The sequence below is a fragment of the Barbus barbus genome (assembly GCF_936440315.1).
Source record: "Barbus barbus genome assembly, chromosome: 7".
Taxonomy (NCBI): domain Eukaryota; kingdom Metazoa; phylum Chordata; class Actinopteri; order Cypriniformes; family Cyprinidae; genus Barbus; species Barbus barbus.
In genome coordinates this window covers 5,147,672-5,174,119 of record NC_136735.1, presented here as the reverse complement: position 1 = coordinate 5,174,119, position 26,448 = coordinate 5,147,672, and the positions used below count along the sequence as shown (strand labels likewise).

At 35.8% G+C, this 26,448-nt stretch overlaps 3 protein-coding genes across 4 annotated transcripts in view; all 3 read left to right on the top strand.

Annotated features, from left to right (window-relative positions):
- Positions 1 to 26,448, top strand: part of LOC306872293 (B-cell receptor CD22-like) — a gene marked incomplete at its 5' end in the record, with an annotated part of 30,440 nt that overhangs the window by 3,107 nt on the left and 885 nt on the right. The gene's annotated exons all lie outside the window — the stretch shown is intronic.
- On the top strand, positions 3,187 to 8,244 carry LOC306873320 (Fc receptor-like protein 5). Its single transcript, XM_079422541.1, has 9 exons — positions 3,187 to 3,516; positions 3,592 to 3,825; positions 4,317 to 4,580; positions 4,658 to 4,739; positions 5,286 to 5,331; positions 5,444 to 5,524; positions 6,702 to 6,776; positions 7,175 to 7,249; positions 7,533 to 8,244. Exons 2-9 carry the CDS (start codon positions 3,822 to 3,824, stop codon positions 7,551 to 7,553), a joined length of 648 nt encoding a protein of 215 aa, XP_079278667.1. The 5' UTR covers positions 3,187 to 3,516; positions 3,592 to 3,821; the 3' UTR covers positions 7,554 to 8,244.
- LOC306873319 (B-cell receptor CD22-like) lies at positions 7,886 to 11,993 on the top strand. Of its 2 annotated transcripts, none has more exons than XM_079422539.1 (9): positions 7,886 to 7,954; positions 8,358 to 8,424; positions 8,945 to 9,280; positions 9,355 to 9,588; positions 10,059 to 10,319; positions 10,452 to 10,551; positions 10,776 to 10,821; positions 11,143 to 11,285; positions 11,509 to 11,993. In XM_079422539.1, the coding sequence occupies exons 1-9, from the start codon at positions 7,934 to 7,936 to the stop codon at positions 11,561 to 11,563; spliced, it is 1,263 nt and encodes a 420-aa protein (XP_079278665.1). In that variant the 5' UTR covers positions 7,886 to 7,933; the 3' UTR covers positions 11,564 to 11,993. The 2 variants fall into 2 exon arrangements, with proteins under 2 accessions (XP_079278665.1, XP_079278666.1); XM_079422540.1 differs by having other exon boundaries at positions 7,903 to 7,954; positions 8,310 to 8,424.

The window sequence follows — 26,448 nt, the reverse complement described above, 5'->3', positions numbered from 1 at the left end:
TGCTCTGCTCTCAAAAGCACATCTCATGAATGTCACACAACTATCTGCACAGTGCAATCAGCCAAAACCTGGATGTTTTAGGCAATATAGAAAACCTGGCAAGGACGCGTCCCGTAAAAATGGCCTGTATGGTCACCCTAGTGTGTCCACACACTCCATACTATGTATTTTTCTGAAGTCAGGTATTAATCTTTTACTCTTAACTATATCTTTGAGAATTTGATGTCTTGTATTGATTTGATATCTCTGAATTGACTGCAACTGGCATAAAATTTACCTGACTGATAATAAATTGTTACTTTTGAATGGATTCTGTTTACTCTGAAATGACTGACTCTAGTAGATCACGTTGTATCCTTGTTACCCCATATCTGCATCAGGTTAGTAACGGATCCGGCTACATTTGGCATTAGTTCACGTGTACTTAGGGTGCAAAGGCTGAAAAGGGAATTTGCGTTTAGGTCAACTGAATCATGGATCGCGCAGTGGCGGCTTAACAGTTCAGAGGGGGTGCTTAAAAAATAATCAAATTGAGCGAAAGTAATGAACGCCTAAACTGTAGCTATCAGTTTTTTATATACAGCAGCTTCAAAAAAAGCATATTTTACTTTTTTCTGTGGTATTAAACTTCTCATATGCCACTATTATTAGTAATATAATGCCAACTGCCAAATATGACACTTACAAAGTAATATAATTTATGAACGAATATATATTTATGAATATATATATATATATATATATATATATATATATATATATACCGGGCCTGGGCTCGTAATATTTCGACTTTATTCTCGTAATTTTGATTTTATTCTCAAAATATTACGACTTAAATCTCGTAATTTTATATATTTTTTAAATCTTTTAAAGAGGTAACAAAACTCCGTCATAAGAACCCACCCCCTGGTAGACTTAAACAATAATAAAAATAAATAAAAATAAATAAATAACAAAAAAAAAAAAAAATATTAACAAAGATATTAGAAAAGATGAGACAACATTAAAAGCTTAATGCCATGAATTTCCAGTTTTCACGTTAGATCCATGTATACGAGAAGTAGAGAGTTCCATCGAGATAATGTCCAACAAAAACACAGTCCAGGTTCATCTGTCCGTTGTGTGAGGAGGATTCCAACAGTTGACCAGCAATTATTTTGCTGCTGTGAGAGCAGCTAACAGTAAAGATCTTTGTTGGACGGACAAGGTGAAGTACCAAAAGTCATTCATGAAATAATGGCCAGCAAATATGATATGGTCCTGTGAGAGTCCAAAAAGGTGAGAGAGAGAGGGGCACTCCCCAAAATACCCTTGACTTTTTAATATTACATTTTATTTGGTTGCTCATTAACTTTAACACTGCTTCACTGTTACTTTTAACACTCTATACTGTGGACTCATCTAGACACCCAGCAGTGTTAATGTAACACCGGGGATTTTGCTGTGTGGGAAATCATGACATCACCACCAAAACTATTATCAGAGAAAGTAATGTTGGTTGGCTTATATCTATAATAGTGATCATGACCTCTGGGATAATGTTGTTTTATTCAAGTCTGCTCTATGGGGACTAAATACAAGTACTTTTAGAAAGAACAAGAATGGGGTGGCCATCTAAATAATATTAGCCAATTACCTCTGTCTAGTGACCAAGACTGACGAGTTTGTGAGGATGAGATCTGTATACCCGTACACAAGACACAAGTGTTATAGGAATCCGAATGAACAAGTACAAGATAAATTATCCTATGAATGATCAATAATAATTGGCATTCTAACCTAAATTCGAGGTCATAATAGAATGGAGTCAAATTAGAATTTAATTGAAATTAAATTACTTTGCGCACTGAAACACGCAAGAAACCTTCATCCACCATTGGATACCTTTGTTGGGCCGACTGGGCGGACCTTACAGTTATATAGAATAATGCTTAATATTTTAAAAGTCCTTTAATGCAGCCTAGATCTTCTGTTTGAATATTAGATTCCTGTTCACTATGGCCTAAACACATTTATACATTGACATGCATGAAGCTATTTTAAAATAATTATGAAATGCAATACAAATAAATCTGTCTTGAGTTTACATTTACAATAAAGACAGTTGGTCATTTTATGAATATGGAGAAGTTTTAATATTCAGCAGAGTTACATACAAAACACTTTTGCATAGATACGGGAAGTTATTATAATCACTGAAAGGTTATCTTAACATGTTCCGAACTCAGCATTTACTTTGTGTGCTATACTGATGCAAGCCACTGCAAACCAGGTATGAGAGTTTTTACATATCATTTAATAAATAATGTTAATTTAAGGTATGTAAATATGTGAAGAATAAAGAAATGACCTTTGTAGATGCTGGACATTAACGACAAACCCAGAGTCCCACAGGACTAAATATTGTCTGATCGCTGTTATTCATGAAATGTCTATGGATTTCTGATATAATAAAACTCTTCAATAGATCAACACATAAGCCTCTGTTGGACAATGAATTGCATCAAATAAATTAGTTGATTAAAAACAAATGACCTGCTATTAAACATATTATTATACTAATGTGCGTAACATTGTTAGCGTCCTGTATGCTGTATAATAACTGTTGTTAAATAATCTAATTTGTTATGACTGAAGATTGCAGCGGTGATGAAGGTCAGAATGACTCTTTCTCTTCCTCTCATCTTTCTGCTCATGATTTCTGGTGAGTCACAGTAGTTACAGCATCACTTTAAAATGTTTTGTGCAATAGCACACATTAAATATCCCTTAAACTCAAGCAGCCCCATTTTTTAGCCAATCAGAAATGCTTACTTCCTGTCAATCACTGTGTGTTCATGTTTGTTGACATCAGGCTCATGTCTTTAGAGGGCGTGGCTTAAGAGAGAGGCGTGTCATTGAAATTAGATGAATTTAGCAAGAAGGGTGATATTTAGAAATTGTATGATGATTTATTTGATCATATCAGCTTGTTTATTATCATCTTAGCTGGATCTTATATTGTTGTCTGCATAATGATGTGCTTCTTGTTCAGTTTTTTTCATGTTTGCATCATAATTTGTGCTTTTTTCAACACTGTTCATACTCATCTGCATTTCTCACTTATTTCACAACAACTCTTTGGTATTATTAACATTAGCAAAAACTCAAGCTTCACAGCTGATCGTCTATATGTTTGTGTTTCAGGAGTTTTTGGAGAAAAGTGGAATGTGATTTATGAAACTGAATCAATATGTGCTCTTAAAGGATCCACAGTAAACATGGCATGCTCGTATATATACCCTCAGCAGTATAAATTGACTGATACATTCTGGATAAAGAAACTGGATATGACAAGTTTAAAAGAATATCCTGAGTATAAAGACCGGGTTGAATACATTGAAGACAGACAGAAACAAACTGCCGTCCTCAGACTGCACAACATCACTGAAAATGACGAGAGAGCGTATTATTTCATATTAATAACTGAAATTGAAAAATGGTTTGGTCAACCAGGAATTCAGCTTAAAGTCTCTGGTAATTCACTTCACTCCTTCATTTCTATTAATACTTTAATTTCTTGGTCCTGGTTAGACAGATGTGTTTCTCCAGCTCTTCAGGTAAAGGCACCACCGCTGGTGCTGGAGAAAGAAACAGTCAATCTGACCTGTGAAACCAGATGCAGTCTGACAGACAGATTCATCTGGTAGAAAAATGGACAGACTTTAGAGATCCAGAGCAAAACACTCCAGCTTCAGTCAGAGCGCAGTGATTCTGGCCGTTACAGCTGCGCCGTCAGAGGACATCAACACCTGCCCTCTCCTGCTGTCAACATCACTGTCATGTGTGAGTAGATACTTATTCACTCAGATAAACAAGAGTATATATATATTCCTGAATATCATGTGGTTTCTGTTGAAATCAAGCTGAAAACCAAGTCGATCAGAGACAGTCTCTGCCCATCGTCAATCCAATATAACTGTACCTCCACCTTCTGACTGCAAAATACATTAAAAATATTTGATCACAGAATAGATGTTTTTCCAGTTCTTTTTAAGTATTGGGTATTATTAGGTGTATTATCTTAAGATATTAGAATAATTATTGTGAGTCAGTCCACATACAAAGTTAACAAAGTTGCAGCTACAGTCAATTAAAATCTAATTCTGTGGTGTTTTGTAAATGAAATGCAATTGTTAGTTGCTGCTGTACTAGATGAAATTACAAACACTAAGAAGGGAAAGTGAAATTATTCAACAAATTATCCAGCAGTTTGTTTTCCAGCAAACAAATAAAGATGGCATATGAGTAAGAAGACCATGTTGTTTTACATCTAGATCCTCCAAAGAGCGTCTCGGTGTCCATCAGTCCGTCTGCTGAAATAGTGGAGGGAGATTCAGTGACTCTGAGCTGCAGCAGTGACTCAAACCCTCCTGCTCTGAACTTCAGCTGGTTTAAGGAGAATCAAAGCTTAGCTGTTGGATCTGGACAGAGTTTCATCATCTCCAGCTTTAACTCCAATCACAGTGGACGCTACTATTGTGAGGCTCAGAATCAACATGGATCTCAGAGATCTGAGTCTGTTTCCGTCTCTGTTAAAGGTAGAGCAGCTTATTTACTCACATTACTCTTTCTAAACGGAAGCAAATGAATCTGATGTGTTACTCTGTTGTCTCAGTTGTAGGAGATTTGGTGATATTGTACATATTCATTGGAGTGATTTGTGGAGCTGCAGTTGGCATTGTGATATTTCTAATTCGGTAAGATATCCAAAGTCTCTCACGTGAAGTATTCAAAAACTATTATTTATTAATACTGTACAGTCAGTTACAGAGAGGCAGTAAAAAAAATGGTGATACAAAGACATGGACAAATGGACTTGTAGCAGGTTCACTTTCAGATGCAACATTTATGGGACAGTATTTAAATGAATCATGCAAGGTGATTTACTAATGTTTGCATTAGGCAGTTTACTGGTGTTTGCGGCACTATCTTGATCATTATTGAAATACATTGATAGTAGATTAATTTTCCACTCCCATCAGTGCTGTTGTGGGATTGTGCTAATCTGCACATTTTAGTACATCTGGCCACAAATATACTGACTGGTTGCATTGATTCGTTTATAGTTGTAATTGTTGGACAGACAAATAGCTTGAAGCTGGAAACACTTCACATCTGCTCGAGACATGATGCAATTTTTTTGTTTCCCACTGTTTTTATTGTCAGCTGTTAACACTTTGTTCTATGATAGCATATTATATATTCTACATATTCTAATGAGTGTTATATTCAATGTTATAAAGGAGAAGCAGGTGGATGAAAAAGAGAAATGATTCAGTGGAGTCTCAGGTGAGAAATGGATTTGATTATTGATGGTTTACTGATCATGGAAATGAACTGGCAGCTCAAAAAGCTGTTGTCAGACATTAGTTATTTATGATCTCTCTGTTCTGTTTTGAAGGCAAAGATGGATAATCTCAGACCTCATCATGACAGACGTAAAGCTTGTGATGTGACTGAACCTGTGTACGACAATATAACGGTAAGAGTTGCTCCTTCATGAAAGATGAAACCCTCCTCACCTTTAGCCAGAATGAATGAAATGCTCTTCAGTGTCAGTGTGAAAGTATCATATTGGAATAAGTATGGAGATTCTAGATAATTAAAGCTTCTAGTTATCCGCTCTAGTTAGATGGGCTACTTAACACACACACACACAGCCCCTTTTAGCTTCCCACACAGGCTAGGCAAGCTAGTTAGCAACACACAGTCAGCAGATAGGAATAATCACAGTAGCTTTTAGTTACCCTCACAAGGATTTAACTATTAGGCAGCCCTCACAAATGAGAATATATTGCTAAACGAAACAGTCTATGAGCAGACACCAGAAGTTTCAGTCAAGATCTGGGGAGAAGTGATCCCCCTTAGCAGCGTCTGAAGGCTACATATACTGCTCCACTCTGAGCAACAGCCGGGGTTAACCTGAGAGTACAAAACACAACACAAGGTACAAGGCCTACATTTATAATAAAAAGAAGAAATCATAAACGCCCTAGGGGTAACAGTTTACTAAAACAGCTGTTATTAAAGCTGACCTACAGCAATATTATTATAAATGTGTTTTAGTGCGTATTTAAGTAATAAATGTTCATATCACTTCTCTGCTACATTTTTATTTCTACTTTTATATTATGCATTCATTAAATGACTGGCTTTGTGGCTCAATCCTCCAAAAAGAACCAGGAATCACTGTAAAACAGAACTAGTTTACAGAATACCCATTTTAGATAGTCTTTAATAATAATAAAAAATATTAATCACAGTGAAGGCCTCTTTTAAGGTGCTCACGTAAGCTACCTATTGCACAGATTTACAGCTCCAAGTGATTTAATATTTGATAGTTATGCAGCTAGGCCTATATGGCTACAATGAGTGTTAATAACTGAAACTAATATCATCCCGTACATACACCGATTAAAACAAACGCGCACACAATGAGGGTGATTGGTTATTGCATTGATAAGCTCAACAGAATTGTGTGTGATTGGTTATATGCTTAATGCTGTGAAAAACATGTCAATGCAATATGAAGCACGTGGGTGAAAAGCAATTCAGTTGAGTCTTGGATTAGAAAAATTATTTTAGTTAGCAGTAGTTTACTGATCATGGAGATGCATTAGATTTTAATGATTTCTCTACTCTGTTTTTCAATGGCAAAGACGAATAACTCCAGACCTAATCACGACAGACATAAAGCTTGTGATGTGACTGAACCTGTGTATGAGAATATAACGGTAAGAGTTCCTCCTTCAGCAAAGACTAAACCCTCCTCACCTTTAGCCAGAATGAATTAAATGCTCTTCAGTGTCAGAAAGAACATGTTAAATGTCTATTGAACAAGTATGATAACACAAAAAACGCGTTTTCAGATTTAGAAACTGTATAACATGGTGGGGTGGGATTTAATTTACTGTACCAATAAAATAAATCAAGTTATTTTACACCAACCAAGTATATTATTTAAGGAGAAGGAGGTGGATAAAAAAGAGAAATTATTCTGTTGAGTCTTGGATGAAAAAAAAAGAGTTAGCAATAGATTTCTGATCATGGAGATAAACTGGCAACTACAGTTCATGACTCAAGTTGTTTAGACATTATAGTTATTTATAATATCTCTATTCTGTTGGCCAAGATGGATCAAAAAAGACCTCATCATGACAGACATAAAGCTTGTGATGTGACTGAACCTGTGTACGACAATATAACGGTAAGAGTTGCTCCTTCATGAAAGATGAAACCCTCCTCACCTTTAGCAAGAATGAATTAAATGCTCTTTAATGTCAGTGTGAAAATATCAGATGTCTATTGAATAAATATGGGAATTCAGATAACACAAAAAGCGTAGAAACTGTATAACATGGAGGGGTGGGATTTAATTTACTGTAACTATAAAATAAATCAAGTTATTTTACACCAACCAGAAATTTGAACTATATTATGTTTTAATTCAATCTTTCTTTCTTTCTTTCTTTCTTTCTTTCTTTCATCAGCTTGATGGGAAGAGGCCATAGAGCTTGTGAGCTTAATGAATTTTCAGAATAATGCATCTTGGCATCTTAAAAGTCTTTTAATGCAGCCTAAATCTTTTGAATGTTACATTTCTGTTCACTAAAGACATTTATACATCGGCACACATGTAAAGCTTCTTTAAAACAACAGTGAAATGCCAGACAAATAAAACAGTCTTGAATTGACATTAACAGTAAAGGCAGAAGATCATTTTATGAAATATGGAGAAGTAGTTTTTGTTGTTGTTCTTCTTTTTAAATTTCAGTTGAGTTACATACAAAACATATTTGCATAGAAACGGGAAGTTATTATAATCACTGAAAGACTATCTTCACTTGTGTAACATGTTCCAAACTCAACATTTACTCTTTGTGTACTACTGATGAAAGCCACTGCAAACAAGGTATGAGAGTTTTTACATATTATTTAATAAAAAGCTTGTACATTCAAATGTGAATTTCAGATTAAGGTACGTAAATATGTGAAGAATAAAGACATGTTCTTTGTAGATGAAAATAAACATTTTAGATGCCGGACTTTAACTACAAAACCTACAGGATTAATTATTGTCTGATTACTGTTATTCATGAAGTGTCTATGGACACATGACCTGATATAATAAAACTCTTTAAATGGAGCAGCACATGAACCTGTTGTACAACAAATTAATTGCATCAAATAAATGAGTTGATTAAAAACAAATTACCTGCTATAATGTGTATTATTATATTAATGGGCATAACTTCCTTAATTGACAGTGATTGTTATCGTCCTGTATACTGTTATAATATGTTATGACTGTGAAGATTGCAGCGGTGATGAAGGTCAGAATGACTCTTTCTCTTCCGCTCATCTTTCTGCTCATGATTTCTGGTGAGTCAGTAGTTCCAGCATCACTTTAAAATGTTCTCTGTAATAGCACATAATATATATATATATATATATATATATATATATATATATATATATATATATAAAAACTCTGTTATATTTTATCCCTGATGTTTTTTAGTTTTTTGGCCAGTCTCAGCCTGTCACTTTGCATGTTCACATTTGCTGACATCAGGTTGGCTCACATGTCTTTAGAGGGCGGGGCTTAAGAGAGAGAATGTGTGGTTGAAGTTAATGGAAGTTAGGAAAACAGGTGAAATTTTGAAGTTAAATGATGGTTGTCTTGGATTTAGTTGGATTTAATATTTTAGTCTGCATGTTGATGTGCTTCTTCTTCAGGGTTTTTTTTTTTGCATCATGAAATTTGTGCTTTTTTGCAACTGTTCATACTCATTTGCAGCACTTTTGAATGACTTGTCAGTTCACAACAACTGATTGGTATTATTAACATTAGCAAAAACTCAAGCTTCACAGCTGATCGTCTATATGTTTTGTGTTGCAGGAGTTTTTGGGGGAAACTGGAATGTGATTTATGAAACTAAATCAATATGTGCTCTTAAAGGATCCACAGTAAACATGTCATGCTCGTATACGTACCCTCAGCAGTATAAATTGAATGATACATTCTGGATAAAGAGTATGGATATGAAAAGTTTAAAAGATTATCCTGAGTGTAAAGACCGGGTTGAATACATTGAAGATAGACAGAAACAAACTGCCGTCCTCAGACTGCACAACATCACTGAAAATGATGAGAGCAAGTATTGGTTCAGATTCATAACTAATACTGAAACAGGAAAATGGTATGGTGAACCAGGAATTCATCTTAAAGTTTCTGGTAATCCACTCAATCCTTCATTTCTATTAATACTTTAATTTCTTGGTCCTGGTTAGACAGATGTGTTTCTCCAGCTCTTCAGGTAAAGGCACCACAGCTGGTGCTGGAGAAAGAAACAGTCAATCTGACCTGTGAAACCACATGCAGTCTGACAGACAGATTCATCTGGTACAAAAATGGACAGGCTTTAAAGATCCAGAGCAAAACACTCCAGCTTCAGTCAGAGCGCAGTGATTCTGGCCGTTACAGCTGCGCCGTCAGAGGACATCAACACCTGCCCTCTCCTGCTGTCAACATCACTGTCATGTGTGAGTAGATACTTCAACCAGACAACCAATCACAAAATCTATCTGCATTTACAAAGGGTTTTGCACATGAGCCCCTGCTGGTGGATGGTGTAACTACATCATCTGGCTGCAAAGACCAAGATATACAAAAGGGCTGAATTGCTAGAATTTTATTCAAAATGTAATTATATACTGTGTTGTTTTGTTGTTGAAATGTAATCGTTTGTTGCAATACAAACAAAATAAATATAAATCATTCAGAAACTGGCCCGATTTACTAATGAAGATGGAGATCAGACTTGTACTGCAGTAGTCTGGTCTCTTTCTGCCCAGCCTTCGGTCCATATTATAAGAACCTATTCTGAACAGATAAAATGTCCTGAAAGGTGAAAGTTATCTTTAAGATTTGCGCTGATCTTAAGGTGGTACTGATAAGAGACCCTCTTGAAAATTGTGAGACAAAAAATAAAACCTTACCATTTTTCCTCTAGATCCCCCTCAAAATGTCTCGGTGTCCATCAGTCCGTCTGCTGAAATAGTGGAGGGAGATTCAGTGACTCTGAGCTGCAGCAGTGACTCAAACCCTCCTGCAGAAATCAGCTGGTTTAAGGAGAATCAAAGCTTAGCTGTTGGATCTGGACAGAGTTTCATCATCTCCAGCTTTAACTCCAGTCACAGTGGACGCTACTATTGTGAGGCTCAGAATCAGTATGGATCTCAGAAATCAGCATCTGTTTCAGTCTCTGTTAAAGGTATTCACTATTAACAGACTCTCCTGTGCTCGTCTTGTTTAAAGGTCTGTCCACTCCCTAACTATGTCTATCATCCCTATGTTTAAAGACTTTAATAAAAATAGATATTCTTGTCATCGCCTTTCCTCTTAGGTGATTGGAATGACATGTATGTGACTGCTGTCTGTGTCACTGCTGCAATTGCAGCTGGATTTGTGCTCTTGTTTCTCATCATCATCATTGTGAACAAAAGGTCAGCGAGCAGAATATTTAAAAATTTTAGCATATTCAGAAACATGAGAGATTCTCTAATTTTACTGAATCATATATTCTGTAAAAATGGTATTTTTCAGGTATTTTTAGTTCTGAGCAGTGAAAGGGACTATTTTAAAGCGACACTGTTATAAATATTTTTGTCAATGTTTTTTTTTACGTCAACTTTTACATATGCATTTGTCCTCATATATTTAACAACAGGACTAAGAAAAGAAATAATGACTCCAAGGACACTGAGCAAATAAAGGTGGGTAAGTCGCATAGATTCTACACTGTAAAAAAAAAAAGTAGAAAAATAGATAATGTCTTGGTTGTAAATTACCTGTATCTTCTGTTAAATAAACTAACATTTCCTTTAACTTTAATACACAAACCAATGCAATGCATAATTCAAAATGAGTAAAACACCTGAAAAAATCATGAATTGACATTAATTGATATGAGGTTCTATGAGCATGTTAATTATCATACACTTTTAAACGTTACAAATGTGCAGAGCTGAATGTTGTTGGATTGCAGTAAAATCACAAAAGAAGTTCCAGTTTATATCAGAATGATTCTGTTGCAGACGTCTGCAGGAAAGGCCTCTGAATCCAAAGGTATTGAAAATGCTTCTTTCCAAGATGACAGAGACACAGACACAAAGAAACCTGAAGAGGAGGAGATTGAGTACGCCAGCATTACAATTCACCATCCAGCTACTCAAGCCAAGTGAGAAAACATCAGTTATTCTGTCTTAACATAAAACACTGTTATTTGCAATCGCTTCTTATAGAAAACCGCACAATATAAACCAAGAGATCACATTATTGTTTCATGAAACATACATTACCGGCCAGTCTTTGCGCAGCAGCTTTAAAAGTCTGTTTAGCTTCATCAAGTTTCATGCTCTGTGATGATCTCACTCTCATTTATGCATTTGTTATTTTTGCAGATCTGCTGCAAGCCAAGAGATGGATTTATCTGTGATTTACAGCAGCATCAGATGATCCAGATCTATGTAGATCCAGACCATAATAAGACTTTTTCTTGATTTAGTATTTTTTTGTTTCATTTAATCATGTTTTTGAGTGTGCATTGTTTATTAATCATCTGTACCTCCATCTTAGTTACAAGCAAACACAGAGTGTAGTGTATGTAGTGTGAGGCATTTGTGATATCTCTCTGTCTCTATAATGACATTTAAAGGGTTTGCTGTTTTGTTTCTCATTCAAGTCGCAGCATGAACGTATTTTTGCAAAGTAAAATACATAAGCTTTTATTTACCTGTACTTAAATTAACGCCAGAGCACTACATGAAGACATGTCAGACATGATCAAGGTGAGAGCCGTGAACTCTGCTCAGCTGTGGACAAAACTCACCTTTACAGAAAGCATTGCCAAATTTCATATGCTAATAAAATGGTACAAACACTCCAGTGATTTCAGAGTCTTCCACTGTTTTTGAAGGGATAGTTCACCCCAAAATGAAAATTCTGTCATTAATTACTCACCCTCGTGTCGTTCCAAACCCGTAAGACCTTAGTTCATCTTCGGAACACAAATTAAGCTATCTGGCACTCCGTAGACAGCAACACAACTGAAATGTTCCCAGGTCCAGAACCGTAGTAAATACATCGGTAAAACCATGTGACATCAGTGGCTCATTCTTTTCCCCCATGTTATGTCTTCTGCCATTTTGGAGAGTACCTAAAGACGTATTTTACATAATCAGTGTTGTTTACGTTTGGGGGGGAAAGCACGCACATGAATGTAATAAAGCAGGAGAGCCGCTCTGCCGCACAAACGCGTGTCTACCGTGTGTTACATGTTTTCGGTAATTTACAGTGATGGAGGATTGAACTGCTTGTCATCTTAAAGTTTTAAATCCTGTCAGTTTTCCACCGGAGCCGCCCCCATCAGTTCTGTGTTCTGTGCGCGACTTAAATACTCCGCTCTCAACCCAAATTTAAAAGCTGCTGTCAGTTAATGAAGATTTGACGAAAGAACTGGTGGCTCGATTGGACTCTTGTGTCAGAAAGTGATAAGACTTTCAGTTTTATGGACGTCGTCATCTTTGATTTTACTTTGGTCACTGTCGCTATGGTTACTGGTAAGGAATCGGGCTTGACTCCCATTGCACGTTCGTACAGACGGTATTCCAAACACAATTGTAAGCTGCTGTGTGAACGAGACATTTCGAGACTCCCAAAAACTGACAGTGTGAACATAGCCTAAGATTACTTACAACCGAACAGAACAACCCAGATGTTCGAATTTTATGGATGACCATTTCGTGAACCTAGGAGAGGCAGATGACAATCTGGCGCCTCTGAATCAGCGACCGTATGTATGTTTTGCTATTAGTTTAAGTATTTGCCATTGACTGTTCAAATGAGGAGTTTTGCGCATTGTGTGTGAGTGCGCGTGCGCGTGTGTGAGAGAGAGAGACAGGGTCACATCACAGTGGAGTCAGCTGTCTAAATCCCGACTTGTGTGCAAATACATACAAGCTTCAACACTGTGTCTGTCACGCGACTCTGTTCCCCTCTCGGGCTTGAACTGATGGTAAAACTAACGACATTATTAACTGTCTTTATATTTACTTTGAAAGCTGAAGCTCACGATTATTGTAAGGGTTGTTACATTTCCGACCCTTGCTTGTGGTGTTCGGCCAATCACAATACACTGGGTCAGTTGGCCAATCAGAGCAGACTGTGTTTGTCGGAAGGAGGGGCTTTGTAGACAACTACGTGTTTGAGAGAGGCGGAGCATAGAGGAACTACAATAATGTACAGTATTTGAAAAATAACGTTTTTTGAACGTTAAAGCATGTCATATTCTGTTACACCAAATACACAAAATAATGATCTTTAAAACAGCATCATATGACCTCTTTAACTCATGCCAAACTTCAATAATTTACCCGTCTAACCATCAAAATAAAAAACTGGTTACTTTTCACAACATATCGGCTGTGTCCAAATTCAGGGTCTGCATCCTTCGGAGTACTCATTTGAAGGATGTTACGTCACAGCGCCGCGACGAAGGCTGTCCAAATTCGTAGGATCCTTCAAATGCGGCCCACAAATACGTCCTCCTTTTCCCCGAATTGGAAGGATGGGTGTGGTGGATCCTTTCCCGTCCTACCTATCCCATAATTCTTTTCGGCAGAGCGTAATGGCGGACGAAGCGAGCGGTAGCGGAGTGGGAGAGGAGTTTCTCTGACAAAACAAGCTAAAGTTTATGCTTCGGCTCAATGAATTTGTAGGAGAAATTAGTAGAATACTTAAAAACAAATAAAAATAGGCTATAATGGCTTACCTGGATGTGACTGTCTTGTAGTCTGAAAAACTCTCCGACAACGAGCAAAGAAAGTATTTAATTTATTTAATTGCTTTATTTCTTCCAAAAGAATTAAAATGAGGAGAATAACTCTTTGTTTGTCCATTTTCCCGCTTCTTGCTTGGCGCTGTCACGGTTGCTAGGCGACAGGATATGAGCAACGGGTAAGGGAGGGAACTGAAAGAAGGGTAGGCTGTCCAAATTCACAAACACCGACTTCCGGGTTTTGCGGACGTCGGAGGATCCCTCCTCCTTCAACCGGGTAGGAAGGATCCTAAGGAGGATGCAGACCCTGAATTTGGACACAGCCTTAGTCACTCCTGTGCACAATACCATCTTCCGCTTGTCTCCGCATGAACTGCTGTATTATGCGTTCTTGAGCAGACCTTGGCGAGAGCTCCCCCTAGTGGTCTGGATAATTTACACATTCATCAATAAGTTGTTTATTGTATTTCGCTGCATTATTGCATTGCATTATTACTTGATGCAATCTGCGTAAAAAAATAACTGGCAGTCAGTGGAGTAAAGCTTCGTTTTGCCCTCCAGGTGGGCGTTCTTATAAGTGTGTGACATCACGTGAAAACTATCAATTAACCACTCACATCTTTTTATTTTCCCTGGGAGGGAGGGAATTTTTGGTACCCTTAGTAAATATGATCAAATAAGGCTCTGAAAATAAACCTGTATTATTAATCCTTTTGAACTTTTATTAAAAAACAAATCACAAAAATCTAACCTTTCATTGAACTAAAACAACTGAAAATGGGGGAAAATTTAATTATGAATCTCATTACATTGGACACAATTATTGGTACCCCTAGATATTCTTATAAGTAAAATATATCTGAAATATATTCCCATTCATATTTACAATTTTGAGCACTCCAGGGGGACTATGAACATGAAATTATCCAGCCATGGCTTCCTGTTTCACAGAAATATAAATAGGAGGGAAAACAAAGCCCAAATTCCCCTAATCATCCATCACAATGAGAAAAACCAAAGAATATATTTCTGATGTGCAGCAAAAGATAATTGAGCTTCACAAATTAGTGAAGTGGCTTTAAGAAAAGAGCTAGAGCAGTAAAAAAAATCCCATTTCAACCATCAGGGCAATAATTAAAAATTTCCAATCAACATAAAATGTTACGAAACTTCCTGGAAGAGGACGTGTGTCTATATTGTCCTAATGCATAAGGACATTATGCATTAAGGGATAAAAAGTACCCCATGTGTACAATGAAATTTACTGCTGTATTTGTGATGTTGTGGGCCTATATTTCTGCTGGAGGTCCTGGACATCTTGTTCAGACACGTGGCATCATGGATTCTATCAAATACCAACAGATAAAAAATCAATAAGTGACTGACTCCGTTAGAAATCTTGGGTCATGTTTGGATCTTCAATAATCCAAACACAAACCTCAAAAACAACACAAAAATGGGTCACTGAGCACAAAACCCAAGCTTCTGCTATGACCATTCCAGTCCTCTGACCTGAACTCTGTAGAAAATGAGTGAGGTGAAATGAAGAGAAGAAGCACCATCATGGAGCTGTGAATCTGAAGGATCTGGAGTGATTCTGGATGAAGGAATGGTCTCTGATCTCTTGTCAGGTGTTTTCTAGCCTCATTAGGCATTACAGGAGAAAATTTAGAGCTGTTAAACTGACAAATGGAGGTTTCAAAAAGTACTGAATAAAAGGGTGCCGTTAATTGTGGCCAATGTGTTTTTGAGAAAAACATTTATTTCATAATGATATTTCCCCCCATTTTAAATTCTTATTGTCCAATGAAAGGTTACATTTTTGTGAATTTTTTTAAATAAAAGATCAAAAGAATTACCAATGCAGATTAATTTTCACAGCCTTCTTTGATCATGTTTGCCAAGGGTACCAACAATTCTGACCACGTGTGTATGAAGTGTTAGACTCTAATAACATTTCTGAATGAGAGACTACATTACACAAACAGTAAATGAAACAACATAACCCACTACATTCTAGAATTATATTCTAGTGGGTTACACTAATATGCTATTATTACAGTTTTAAGTGAACTGCTCTTGCTTTCATTTTAGGGTGCTTTTTACTGCGTGAGAAAATGGACGTGTGACACGAGAGCGTGAGAACAGTGGTGGTTGTGTGAGTATTGAGCTAAACGCATGAGAGTTGGCAGCTCTGGCCTTTGATTCCATGACAGATGAGGTGAAACATAAAATGCTGTCTGAAAGTAGGGTTTGGTAATCAGTTGGAAATGAATGTTTTTGACCAACTCTTTTCAATTTTGATTTAATTTCTACAGAGAAATTAACATCATAATAATGAATATTAAGACTCATTTGAATAAAAAGAGGAAGTGTTATAACCACGTCTTTTCTGTCTTCAAACTCATCATTTGCTCTTTGGGCGCCGGTGAAGAAAGCTACTGAGAACAAGGTAAGAGAGTTTGTTTGATAAAGAGTGTGGAAAAGAAGAAACTGATGTAAGCTATTAGGACTAAATCTCTGTGTTTATGGGTGGGCCGCTCTTATAGTTGAATACCGTGTTATACCATACAGGACCTTAGTGGAGCCCCATATGACATCCTTACTGTTTGTCCCCGCTGAAGACAAGCCTTTTTTTAACAACAGATGGTCAGATCAGATGAATTATGTGAAAAAAATATTGTTTCTTTAAAAATACCATGACATCCAGAAAAATGATCCAGGAAGTAACTAATTTAAAAACACTGATCACATGAGGTTCAGATCAATTTCGAACATCTGCCACAGTTTTGATGTTATTGGCACAGTATAAAGTTTAGAAAAAAACAATTAGATGTATTTTATTAATTCTGATGTGAGTGAGTGAGAAGACGTGTATAACATCACCATTGGTGTATAAATGAGGACGCTGCTTCTTTAAGTTTGGTAAATAAGTTCAGGAGACACCAATTCATTTAATTTGCAAACCTGTAGACATTTAATACTGTAATGAATATGAGTTTTTAAGATGAACTCTTAATATGCGTGATCGCGGTTTAGCAGTTTTAACACCCTCATGTCTCTCATGATTTTATCAGACGTTTGAGTGTTAGTGAGTCAGCAAAACAGCAAGTTTCTGAGAAGCAGAACTGTTATTCTGTACTAAACAATGGTGATAACAAACATTTTAAGCTTTATTGCTATTGATTTAACACCAGTCAGAGTATAGGCTTATATTTATAGGAATATTGGATTAGCTGTAATTGTTACAGTATACTGCACTTAACTGTAATCTTCTGTATTTGGTCTTTGAAGGTTCTCGTGGTGATGAACGTTAGAATGTTCCTTCCCTTTTCTCTAATCATTCTGCTGATGGCTTCTGGTAAGTTATGATTGTTAAAGCATCATTTACATTGTTTTTGGCTTTTTTTCATACATAAAAGATCTATTTTATGCTTCAGCAGTCATGGGAAAGGCCCACCAATCAGAAACACTTTAAGCCTGTCAATCATTCTCACGGCCATTGGGTTGGCTGACATATAGAGGGCGGGGCTTTGGACAGAGTGTGTGTGGTTACACTGACAAAAAGCCTGAAAGCGCTTTAAATTCAGCACCTTTAAATGGTTGATGTGTTCAATTTGCTGTGTCTGCGTGATCATTTTTGCTTTTCTGCAACACCCTTCTGCAGGACTTTTTTACACTTTTCACTGCAGCAACAAATGATTAATATGTGACCATGGATCACAAAACCATAAGGGTCAAGATTTATACATCATAAGCTGAATAAATGAGCTTTCCATTGATGTACGGTTTGTTACGATCGGACAATATTTGGCCGAGATACAACTATTTGAAAATCTGGAATCAGAGGGTGCAAAAAATCACAATATTGAGAAAATCACCTTCAAAGTTGTCAAATGAAGTTTTTAGCAATGCATATTACTGATCAAAAAATAAGTTTTTGGCATAAACAAAAATCAATCATTTTGACTAGGGATGGGACGATACACCTACCTCCCGATTTGATGCTATCAATATACATGTGTGCTGATATGATATGTATTGCGAATTTGCGATTTTTTTTAAGTATTTCGATTCTAAAAGTATTACGTGTGTCTCTAGACCATGGGAAAAAGTTGAATGATACACTTAATATACAGACTGTCACAATTAAATAAACACACATCTTAGGTACTATTGCGATTCGACATTGCAATTTATTGTGATTTTTGTTTGCTTATTAAAGACTAGACAATGGAAAATAGTTGATTATACCCTTAAAAGAGTTTATGATGGGTCATATCATATTAACAAAAACAATGCATCACATCTTTCTAAACTTTTATTTCAGGAGCATACACATACACATTGTATATTTAAAGTACCTTGAACCATGGAGCTTTAAAGTACCAAAGTCCTGAACTTCAAAGCATCGCGAGAGCTACAGAGAACAGATGCTCCGCATGCTTTCGAATCCCTCTCGCGGTACTTTGATGTCATATGCTGATAGTCTGCAATCTGCATGGGGCTGCTCCAAGTTGAGCACACCTATACATTTCGGCCTCTGCTGGAATTAAAACGCGCTAACTTCTCCCCACCACCTGATAGGAAAAATAAAATAATGAAATAAAAATTGATTCTGAGATAAATCAATAGATTTTTAAATAGTTTTTTAAAAGAATCACGATAGTTACTGTGCGTTCACACTGCCGCCGGCGAGAGAGTCAAAATTCGACGCTGTAGAAAGATTCGTTGACGCTCTGACGATCGAGCGATTGGTCTTGTATTTAAAAGAGCCGCAAAGGAAACAAGCAAGTTGAGCTTGTGCAGACTGACCACAAGAAGGGTAGAATTTAACCTCATGAAATATTTTAATTGTGAAAGTAAGAAATTGATCAATGGTATGAACTTAAATATAGTTACATGTTTGCTAACTAAATAAACCAATAAAAGCCATTTGTGGTGTGTTTTTGTGTTCATGGTTAAGCGCTAAGTTAGTCTAATTTCAACATGCAGTTTATAGGAGACTTAAGCCAAGTTCACACTACACGACTTTACACGTCGGCAGATCGTTGTGCCGTTCAGACTACATTACTTGATTGTCTGTCTTTTAGTCATTGTGGTGTTCACACTACATGACTTTATGTAAATTATCCGCAACCAGGGGCTACACACTACACCAGCTGACAACAATTCTGTCACCCAGCTACTGGATTCGGTCCCTAAACCACGTTTAGTCATGAAAACACGCGAGAATTGACAGTTTAGCAAAGAGCTTGATTGACAGGTGATCTGACCAATCAGAACATGTATATTATGTGCTGCCGCTGCTATCCCCATCTTGCCCGAAAGCTGGCCAGTCTTCATAGAAATACATGTTAAAACGGGGTGAAAAAGATCTACTGAATTGAAACTTTTTCAATATAACTGAATAAATATGTGCTGAGGGTTAAGCTGTGCTGTTGTTGGCTGCCACGGTAATGACAATAAGCTGAGGTATTTAAAAGTGCTTGTTTTGCTTACCAGAAAATATGGTGTATACATAGCTTGCAGCGCTAAAGTTAAATGCTGAGTGTTAAATAATAAAATAATATGTTAAAAAGTGTGCTCTTATCATTCTGTGGACACAATCCCATGAACTTCGCCCCGATCAGGAGCTGTATGCACATGTGCGCTCATCTGTTTTCAATGCAGGTTAACCGCGAGCTTCATGTCATCTTCCACTCATTAAACTATGACAGGTCCTTTACTGCAAAAAGACGGTCACTGCGACACTCGCAAAGAGATGAAACTATGGTGCTATGTGTTTTATAAAACCATTTTCATAGGTTTCATGTTATATTGTTGGCTCTGAAAATATGTAAATGTGCATGCCCAGGAGCCGCAGCTGTATCCCTTCTAGCCTCAACCTAGACTTCTAGACTTAAAATGGTGTGTTGAACATCACACTTTCTGATGATTATTCATGTTCATTTCGTGCATTAAGTAAATATGAAAAGACCATCGGTTCACGTATTTGAACTGAGGCAATACAGTGATCTGTCACGACACATTGAAGAGCCACAAAAAGGTATTTATTGTTTGAATTCAGTATAAAAGCTGAGAGTCCTGAGACCTTGTTTCATATCAGCAATAACCTGCTCTGTCTTCTCTGTCGGTGTGGGGTCAGTTTCCTCTTTGCTTTGTGATGTGTTTTTCACTGCGTGAGAACATGAGTGTTTGTCAGTCATGGCAACAGTAACTATTGGTGGTTAATAAAAAATATAGCAGCCAAAAGCCTGTGAAAGAGAGTGAAAGACGCTTATGTGCAAAAATATAAGCCTTTTTTTCAAGCGAAGTTACTGCTGTTTTTTCTTCCGGTGACCTCAACCCATGCCTTGCTCTTTCATTGGCTGTAGCTCATCACGACACCTGACACCACGTGATGTCGAGTCGGCCGACAGGTCCAGATATTTGGCATGCTAGATATTTGTTTGGCGTCGGCGAAGTGTCAGCGAGCGTCTTTGATGCATCGTTGTGTAGTTCACACATAAAGATCGCGAAGCGCCGATCACCCGCTGATTTCCCCCCGATTACAGCCCGACCTGTCGGCGACCTCGTTAACTTGCAAATCGGGCTTAAATCGGTCTTAAAATCCTGTAGTGTGAACTAGCCTTTACTAGCCTAGGTCTTTAATTAACATGAATTTGTGTGCAGCCTACATTCCAAACTGTCCTGGTTGAAGTGTAACCTAAATGCAATTGGTCAAATCGGTGTTGTTTTGAGCAAATTACTTATATTTCCGCTGAAAAACAAGCGTTCTAGCATGAAAATGCTTGGGAACTAATGTGGTCGGAACCAAAGTTTACAGGACTGCGTTCTCTGGAACCCTCTCAAGCGAGGACTTCTACATTCCGATTGGTTGCCGCCCAACCGCGTCATAGCTCATTACCATAAAGTTGACCTGACTTCAACTCTCCTCGACGCCCTCACCGCCCAACACGCGCCGTGCCGCTCTAGCAGGCTCACATTGAAAATTAATCCCACAGGAAATGGACAATGTTCAAGATTAGATTATTGGTTTATTTCTTGTGAGCTATGTAAAATTGTCTCGGAATGTAAAATTACTGCAGCTCCACTTACAGATCACTGTTACTTTGTCTTTATCAGTCCTTAAGAAATCTCAAATTTCTCCTAATATTTGGAAGTTTAATAATGACTTTTTAATGAATGATAGATTTTACCAACAAGTGTTGGCTCTCATTGAAGAGATTGATAAACTAGATATGTCTAATTTAAAAAATGGGAATGGTTTAAATTTAAGGTTAAACAAATAGCAATTGATACAGGTAAATTTTTGTCAGTGAGGAGAAAACAGAAACAAAGGGATTTCATTGGAGAAATAAACTCGTTGGTTGTAAATGCACAAGAATCACTAGAAAATTCAGCAAAATTACAGTCACTGCATTCTCAACTAGATGAATTATACTCAGAAAAAACAAAAGGAGCATATATTCGATCGAGAGCGTGATGGATTGAAGGGGGAGAGAAAAGTTCATCATATTTTTTTGGACTTGAAAAACAAAGGCAAACAAAGAAAAAGATTAATAATCTTAAGATTAATGAAAATATAATAGATGATCAAGATGTAATTCAAAATGAAATTTTGCTCTTCTATTCTAATCTTTATAAATCCAATTATAATAAAGCTGAGTGTGATTCTTTATTTGAGATTATAAGAGATAAAATACATAAACTGAATGAGGAAGACAAAATCTTAATTGATGATGAGCTGACTTTAGAGGAAATGGATATAGCTTTAAAACAAACGAGTAATGGTAAATCACCAGGTATTGATGGTTTAACTACTGAATTTTTTAAACATTTTTGGAAAGATATTCGGAAGTTATTATATAATGCATTTTTAGAATGCATTCAGGAAAGAAGTTTATCACCTACTATGAAAACAGGTTTAATAACCTTGCTACCTAAACCTAAAAAACAATTGTTATCATTAGATAATTGGAGACCAATAACTTTGTTATGTACAGATTATAAATTACTTGCCCTGGTGTATGCTAATCGTCTTAAATTGGTACTTGGGAAACTTGTAGAGGAATATCAATCAGCATTCATCAAGGGAAGATATATTCAAAACCATATTAGATTAATCTTGGATATGATCGATTATCAATCACTGATACAATCAGAAAGCTTAATTTTGTTTATAGATTTTTTTAAAGCGTTTGACACTGTTGAACATGAATTTATATTTACGACGCTTAGAATGTTTGGTTTTGGGGAAGGGTTTTGTAAGGTTATTAAAATGTTCTATAACAACATCTATAGTTATATATCCCTTAATCCAGACTCCTAGAATTGAAATTTTGCTTGGAATTAGACAAGGTTGTCCAATCTCTCCAAAACTGTTTATACTATGTACTCAAATGTTAGGTTATTTAGTTGTCAACCATCCTCAATTAAAAGGAATAACCATTTCTGATTATGAATATCGAATTAGTCAATTTGCTGATGATACAGTAATATTTTTAAAAGATAAATCTGTAGTTAAAAAAGCTCTGAATATTATTTCAGTTTTTCCTGGAGCATCAGGCTTATGCCTAAACCTACAAAAATGTGAACTTTTTCCTCTGTTTTCATGTAATGAAGAAAATATAGAATCTAGAAAATATAGAAAAAATAACAGGTTTATCCATTCCTGTTAAATCTGAAGTGAAATACTTAGGTCTAAGAATGTTTAAAGAAATACACACGAGAGAATTAGTAAATATAGAAGAGAGAATTGATAGTATGAAAAAATCCCTTAATCATTGGCTTATGAGAGATCTGTCTATTATGGGCAGAATAATTTTGACCAAAGCAGAAGGCATATCTAAACTTATTTGCCCATCTTTGTATGTTTCTCCTCTGCTGATAAAAAAGGTCAACTCTATTTTGTTTAATTTTATATGGAAAAACAAAACTCATTATATAAAAAAATCTCAGATGATTAAAGAATATAAAAATGGAGGTCTGAAAGCCTCTGAATTTGAAGCAATGGTTGGTGTACTTAAACTGAATTGGATTAAAATGTATTTAGGACAGCCTAACTCATTGTGGTTTCATATACCAAAGTCTGTATTCGAGAAAGTTGGAGGATTAGATTTTTTGCTGAAATGTGATTTTGAGGTTTCCAAATTGCCAATTAAACTTTCAAAATTCCACAAACAGATTTAGTTTTATTGGAAAATGATATTCACCCAAAATGTTTCACCGCATTGTTCTACATTGTGGAATAACAGAACCATTAGAATAAATAGAAAGACAGTATTCAAAAAAGAGTGGTATGAAAAAAATGTTTTATATGTTGTAGATCTTTTAGATGAAACAGGTCAAATTATTCAGCATAATGCATTCATGGAGAAATTTGAGATAAAATGTTCCTATAGAGAATTTAATTCATTGTGCAAAGCCATCCCTCTTGCTTTAAAACAATTAATACAAAACACTCTCACATATTCGAAGGTATCTGTTAAACTGCCCCAGGTAAAGATTGGAGAAGTATATATTATTTATAGTATATAGACAATATAGTATATAGACAAAAAATGTAATAACAAAGTAATAGGGAATGCATTAAAATGTAAGTTATTTTCAGATTTCAATACACCTTCAAAATTAAAACAATTTGAAAATGAAATGTTTAAAAACTAATTCTGTAATTATCTTAAATGGCCAATTTTACCTAATATGAAGGATATGAAATTTTACGCAAAATATTCAGTTTTGAGGTAGATCCCTGTGTTTTTTGTTTAGAAGAGCCTGAAACCATTGAACATTTATTTTTTTCTTGTCCAGTAACACTGAAATTCTGGCAGGATATTTTCAGTTGGTTAAATATTGATATCAAAACTGATATTCCATCACTAAATTTGTTTCAGGTTTTGGTTTATGCAGATGGTCTTTCGAAAAAGATGTCATTCATGTTAAACATTATTATTACAATGGGTAAATATCATGTACACAAAAGTAAGTGGAATAATAGTAAACCCTTTTTAAATTACTTTAAAAATGAATGTAAAAAATACTTAGAATCTTTAAAACATTTCTCCAAAGATAATCAATCCCTTGAGGAATTGTACAAAACTATGTATGAGTCTCTTTCCTTTTAAGTTTGGTAAGACTTTGCACCTGTATTTATTTCTTTATTTTGTTTCTCTCCTTGCAACCCCCCTGTAAGGTTTAAAGAATGTTTTGTTTTGTTTGTTGTTATTGTATGCAGAGATATACACATGGACATTTATGTATGGTGGTGATATGATTGGAAAAGTATATCTTTTGTAATAGGCGTTTTATTGTTCCCTATTTGAGTTTGTAAATTGATATTGTTCAAATAAAAAAAAAACAAAAACAAAAAAAACATTGAAAATGAATGACTTCCGGTCACTTTGACGCTCTCGCTGGCGGCGGTGTGAACGCATGGTTAGATGAATCGATTTTTTCTCCCACCCCTAATTTTGACCCATACAATGTATTTTTAGCTATTGCTGCAGATATACCCCAGCGACTTAAGACTGGTTTGGCTCTCCAGGGTCACACATTATTTAGCTACAAGTACAAATAATTCAAGCTTTGCTGCTCTGTGTTTTGTGTTGCAGGAGTTTTTGGAGAAGACTGGAATGTGATTTATGAAACTAAATCAATATGTGCTCCTAAAGGATCCACAGTAAACATGGCATGCTCGTATATATACCCTCAGCAGTATAAATTGAATGATACATTCTGGATAAAGAGATGGGATATGAAAAGTTTAAAAGAATATCCTGAATATAAAGACCGGGTTGAATACATTGAAGACAGAAAAAACAAAACCGCCGTCCTCAGACTGCACAACATCACTGAAAATGATGAGAGCGAGTATATTTTCAGATTAATAACTAATACTGAAACAGGAAAATGGATTGGTCAACCAGGAATTCAGCTTAAAGTTTCTGGTAATTCACTTCACTCCTTCATTTCTATTAATACTTTAATTTCTTGGTCCTGGTTAGACAGATGTGTTTCTCCAGCTCTTCAGGTAAAGGCACCACCGCTGGTTCTGGAGAAAGAAACAGTCAATCTGACCTGTGAAACCACATGCAGTCTGACAGACGGATTCATCTGGTACAAAAATGGACAGGCTTTAAAGATCCAGAGCAAAACACTCCAGCTTCAGTCAGAGCGCAGTGATTCTGGCCGTTACAGCTGCGCCGTCAGAGGACATCAACACCTGCCCTCTCCTGCTGTCAACATCACTGTCATGTGTGAGCACCCAGCTAATAGGGAACTTTCCGATAACTTTCACTAAAGTTCTGTAAATGTTTGTACAAAACGTTCTTAAGATTATATTTAGCAAATATTCTTAGTGTTATGCGAATTACGGTCTCATTATTTTGGGAGAAAATGTTCTTACAACAACATAATCATAATATTTTATGACAGCATTATGAAAACATTCAGCAAATAATAATATCATCATGACAACATTCTATGTACAACGTTCATGGAACATCCATTGTTTTTACTTTTTGAACATTCTCATAAGACTGAGAAAAAAGTCCTTCAAACATCCTTATGACATTATTTGTATTTACTTAAATATGTATTTGTACTTAATGAATGTCAAAACATTTTTAGAACATTTTTAGGATGTTATTAATAGTTGCTGAATGTTAGCGTATTTTTTAAAGAAATGTTCTGTTTTTTGTTTTTTTTTGTTCTGTGCTTTCACAGTACAAATCAGCTTTATAGAAAATCATGATGTTATAATGTTTATTATAGGTTAGAACCTTTAGCTTTGTAACAGGATACATTCTCAGAACATTAGCCAGAAAGAACGTTCTTCCAGTAATGTTAATAGAATGTTTGTTTAAAGTGATCTGGTATTTAAAAAATCTTCTCCAAACGTTAGCACAAAAACGTTATTTCAACATCATTCAAACGGTTTAGTTTGACGTTCATCTAACATTTTTAAACTTTACTATTTGTTTGTAAGACATTCATAAGGAATAAACAATGACTGCATATTTTATATACACTGACTTCATCCCAGGTAATGAAAATGTACTGTTTTGATAACATTCTCATTAACTCATGCACAGTTTAGTGTTCTGCTACAGGAAAATATACATTTTAAAGTAAGGTCTTATTTTTGTAATAAATATTTAATGCACTTTTATACTCTGGAAAAATGTCTTTTAATTTTTATTTATTAATTATAAATTATTTGCTTAGATTTGATCCATTTTCCTCGTTTGAACAAATATTAACATACTGTAGTCATAAGCTGGCACAGTGGCTCAGTGGGTAGCACTGTGAGAAGGTCCTCCGAACCCCAGCTGAGCAGAGATGGAGTTTGCAGGTTCTCTGTGTTAGTGTGGCTTTTCATCTCTCTCTATCTCCATAAGTGGTGTGGTTTTTACAAATGATAAATTCAAATGTTCCTCTAATTTTTTACATAAACCTATAAAAACTTTAATACATCAAAAATGATTTAAATGTTTAAAATATATAAAAAAAATAAAATTTTCTTAACTTAATGGGAATGTTATCAAAACATAATTTTGTT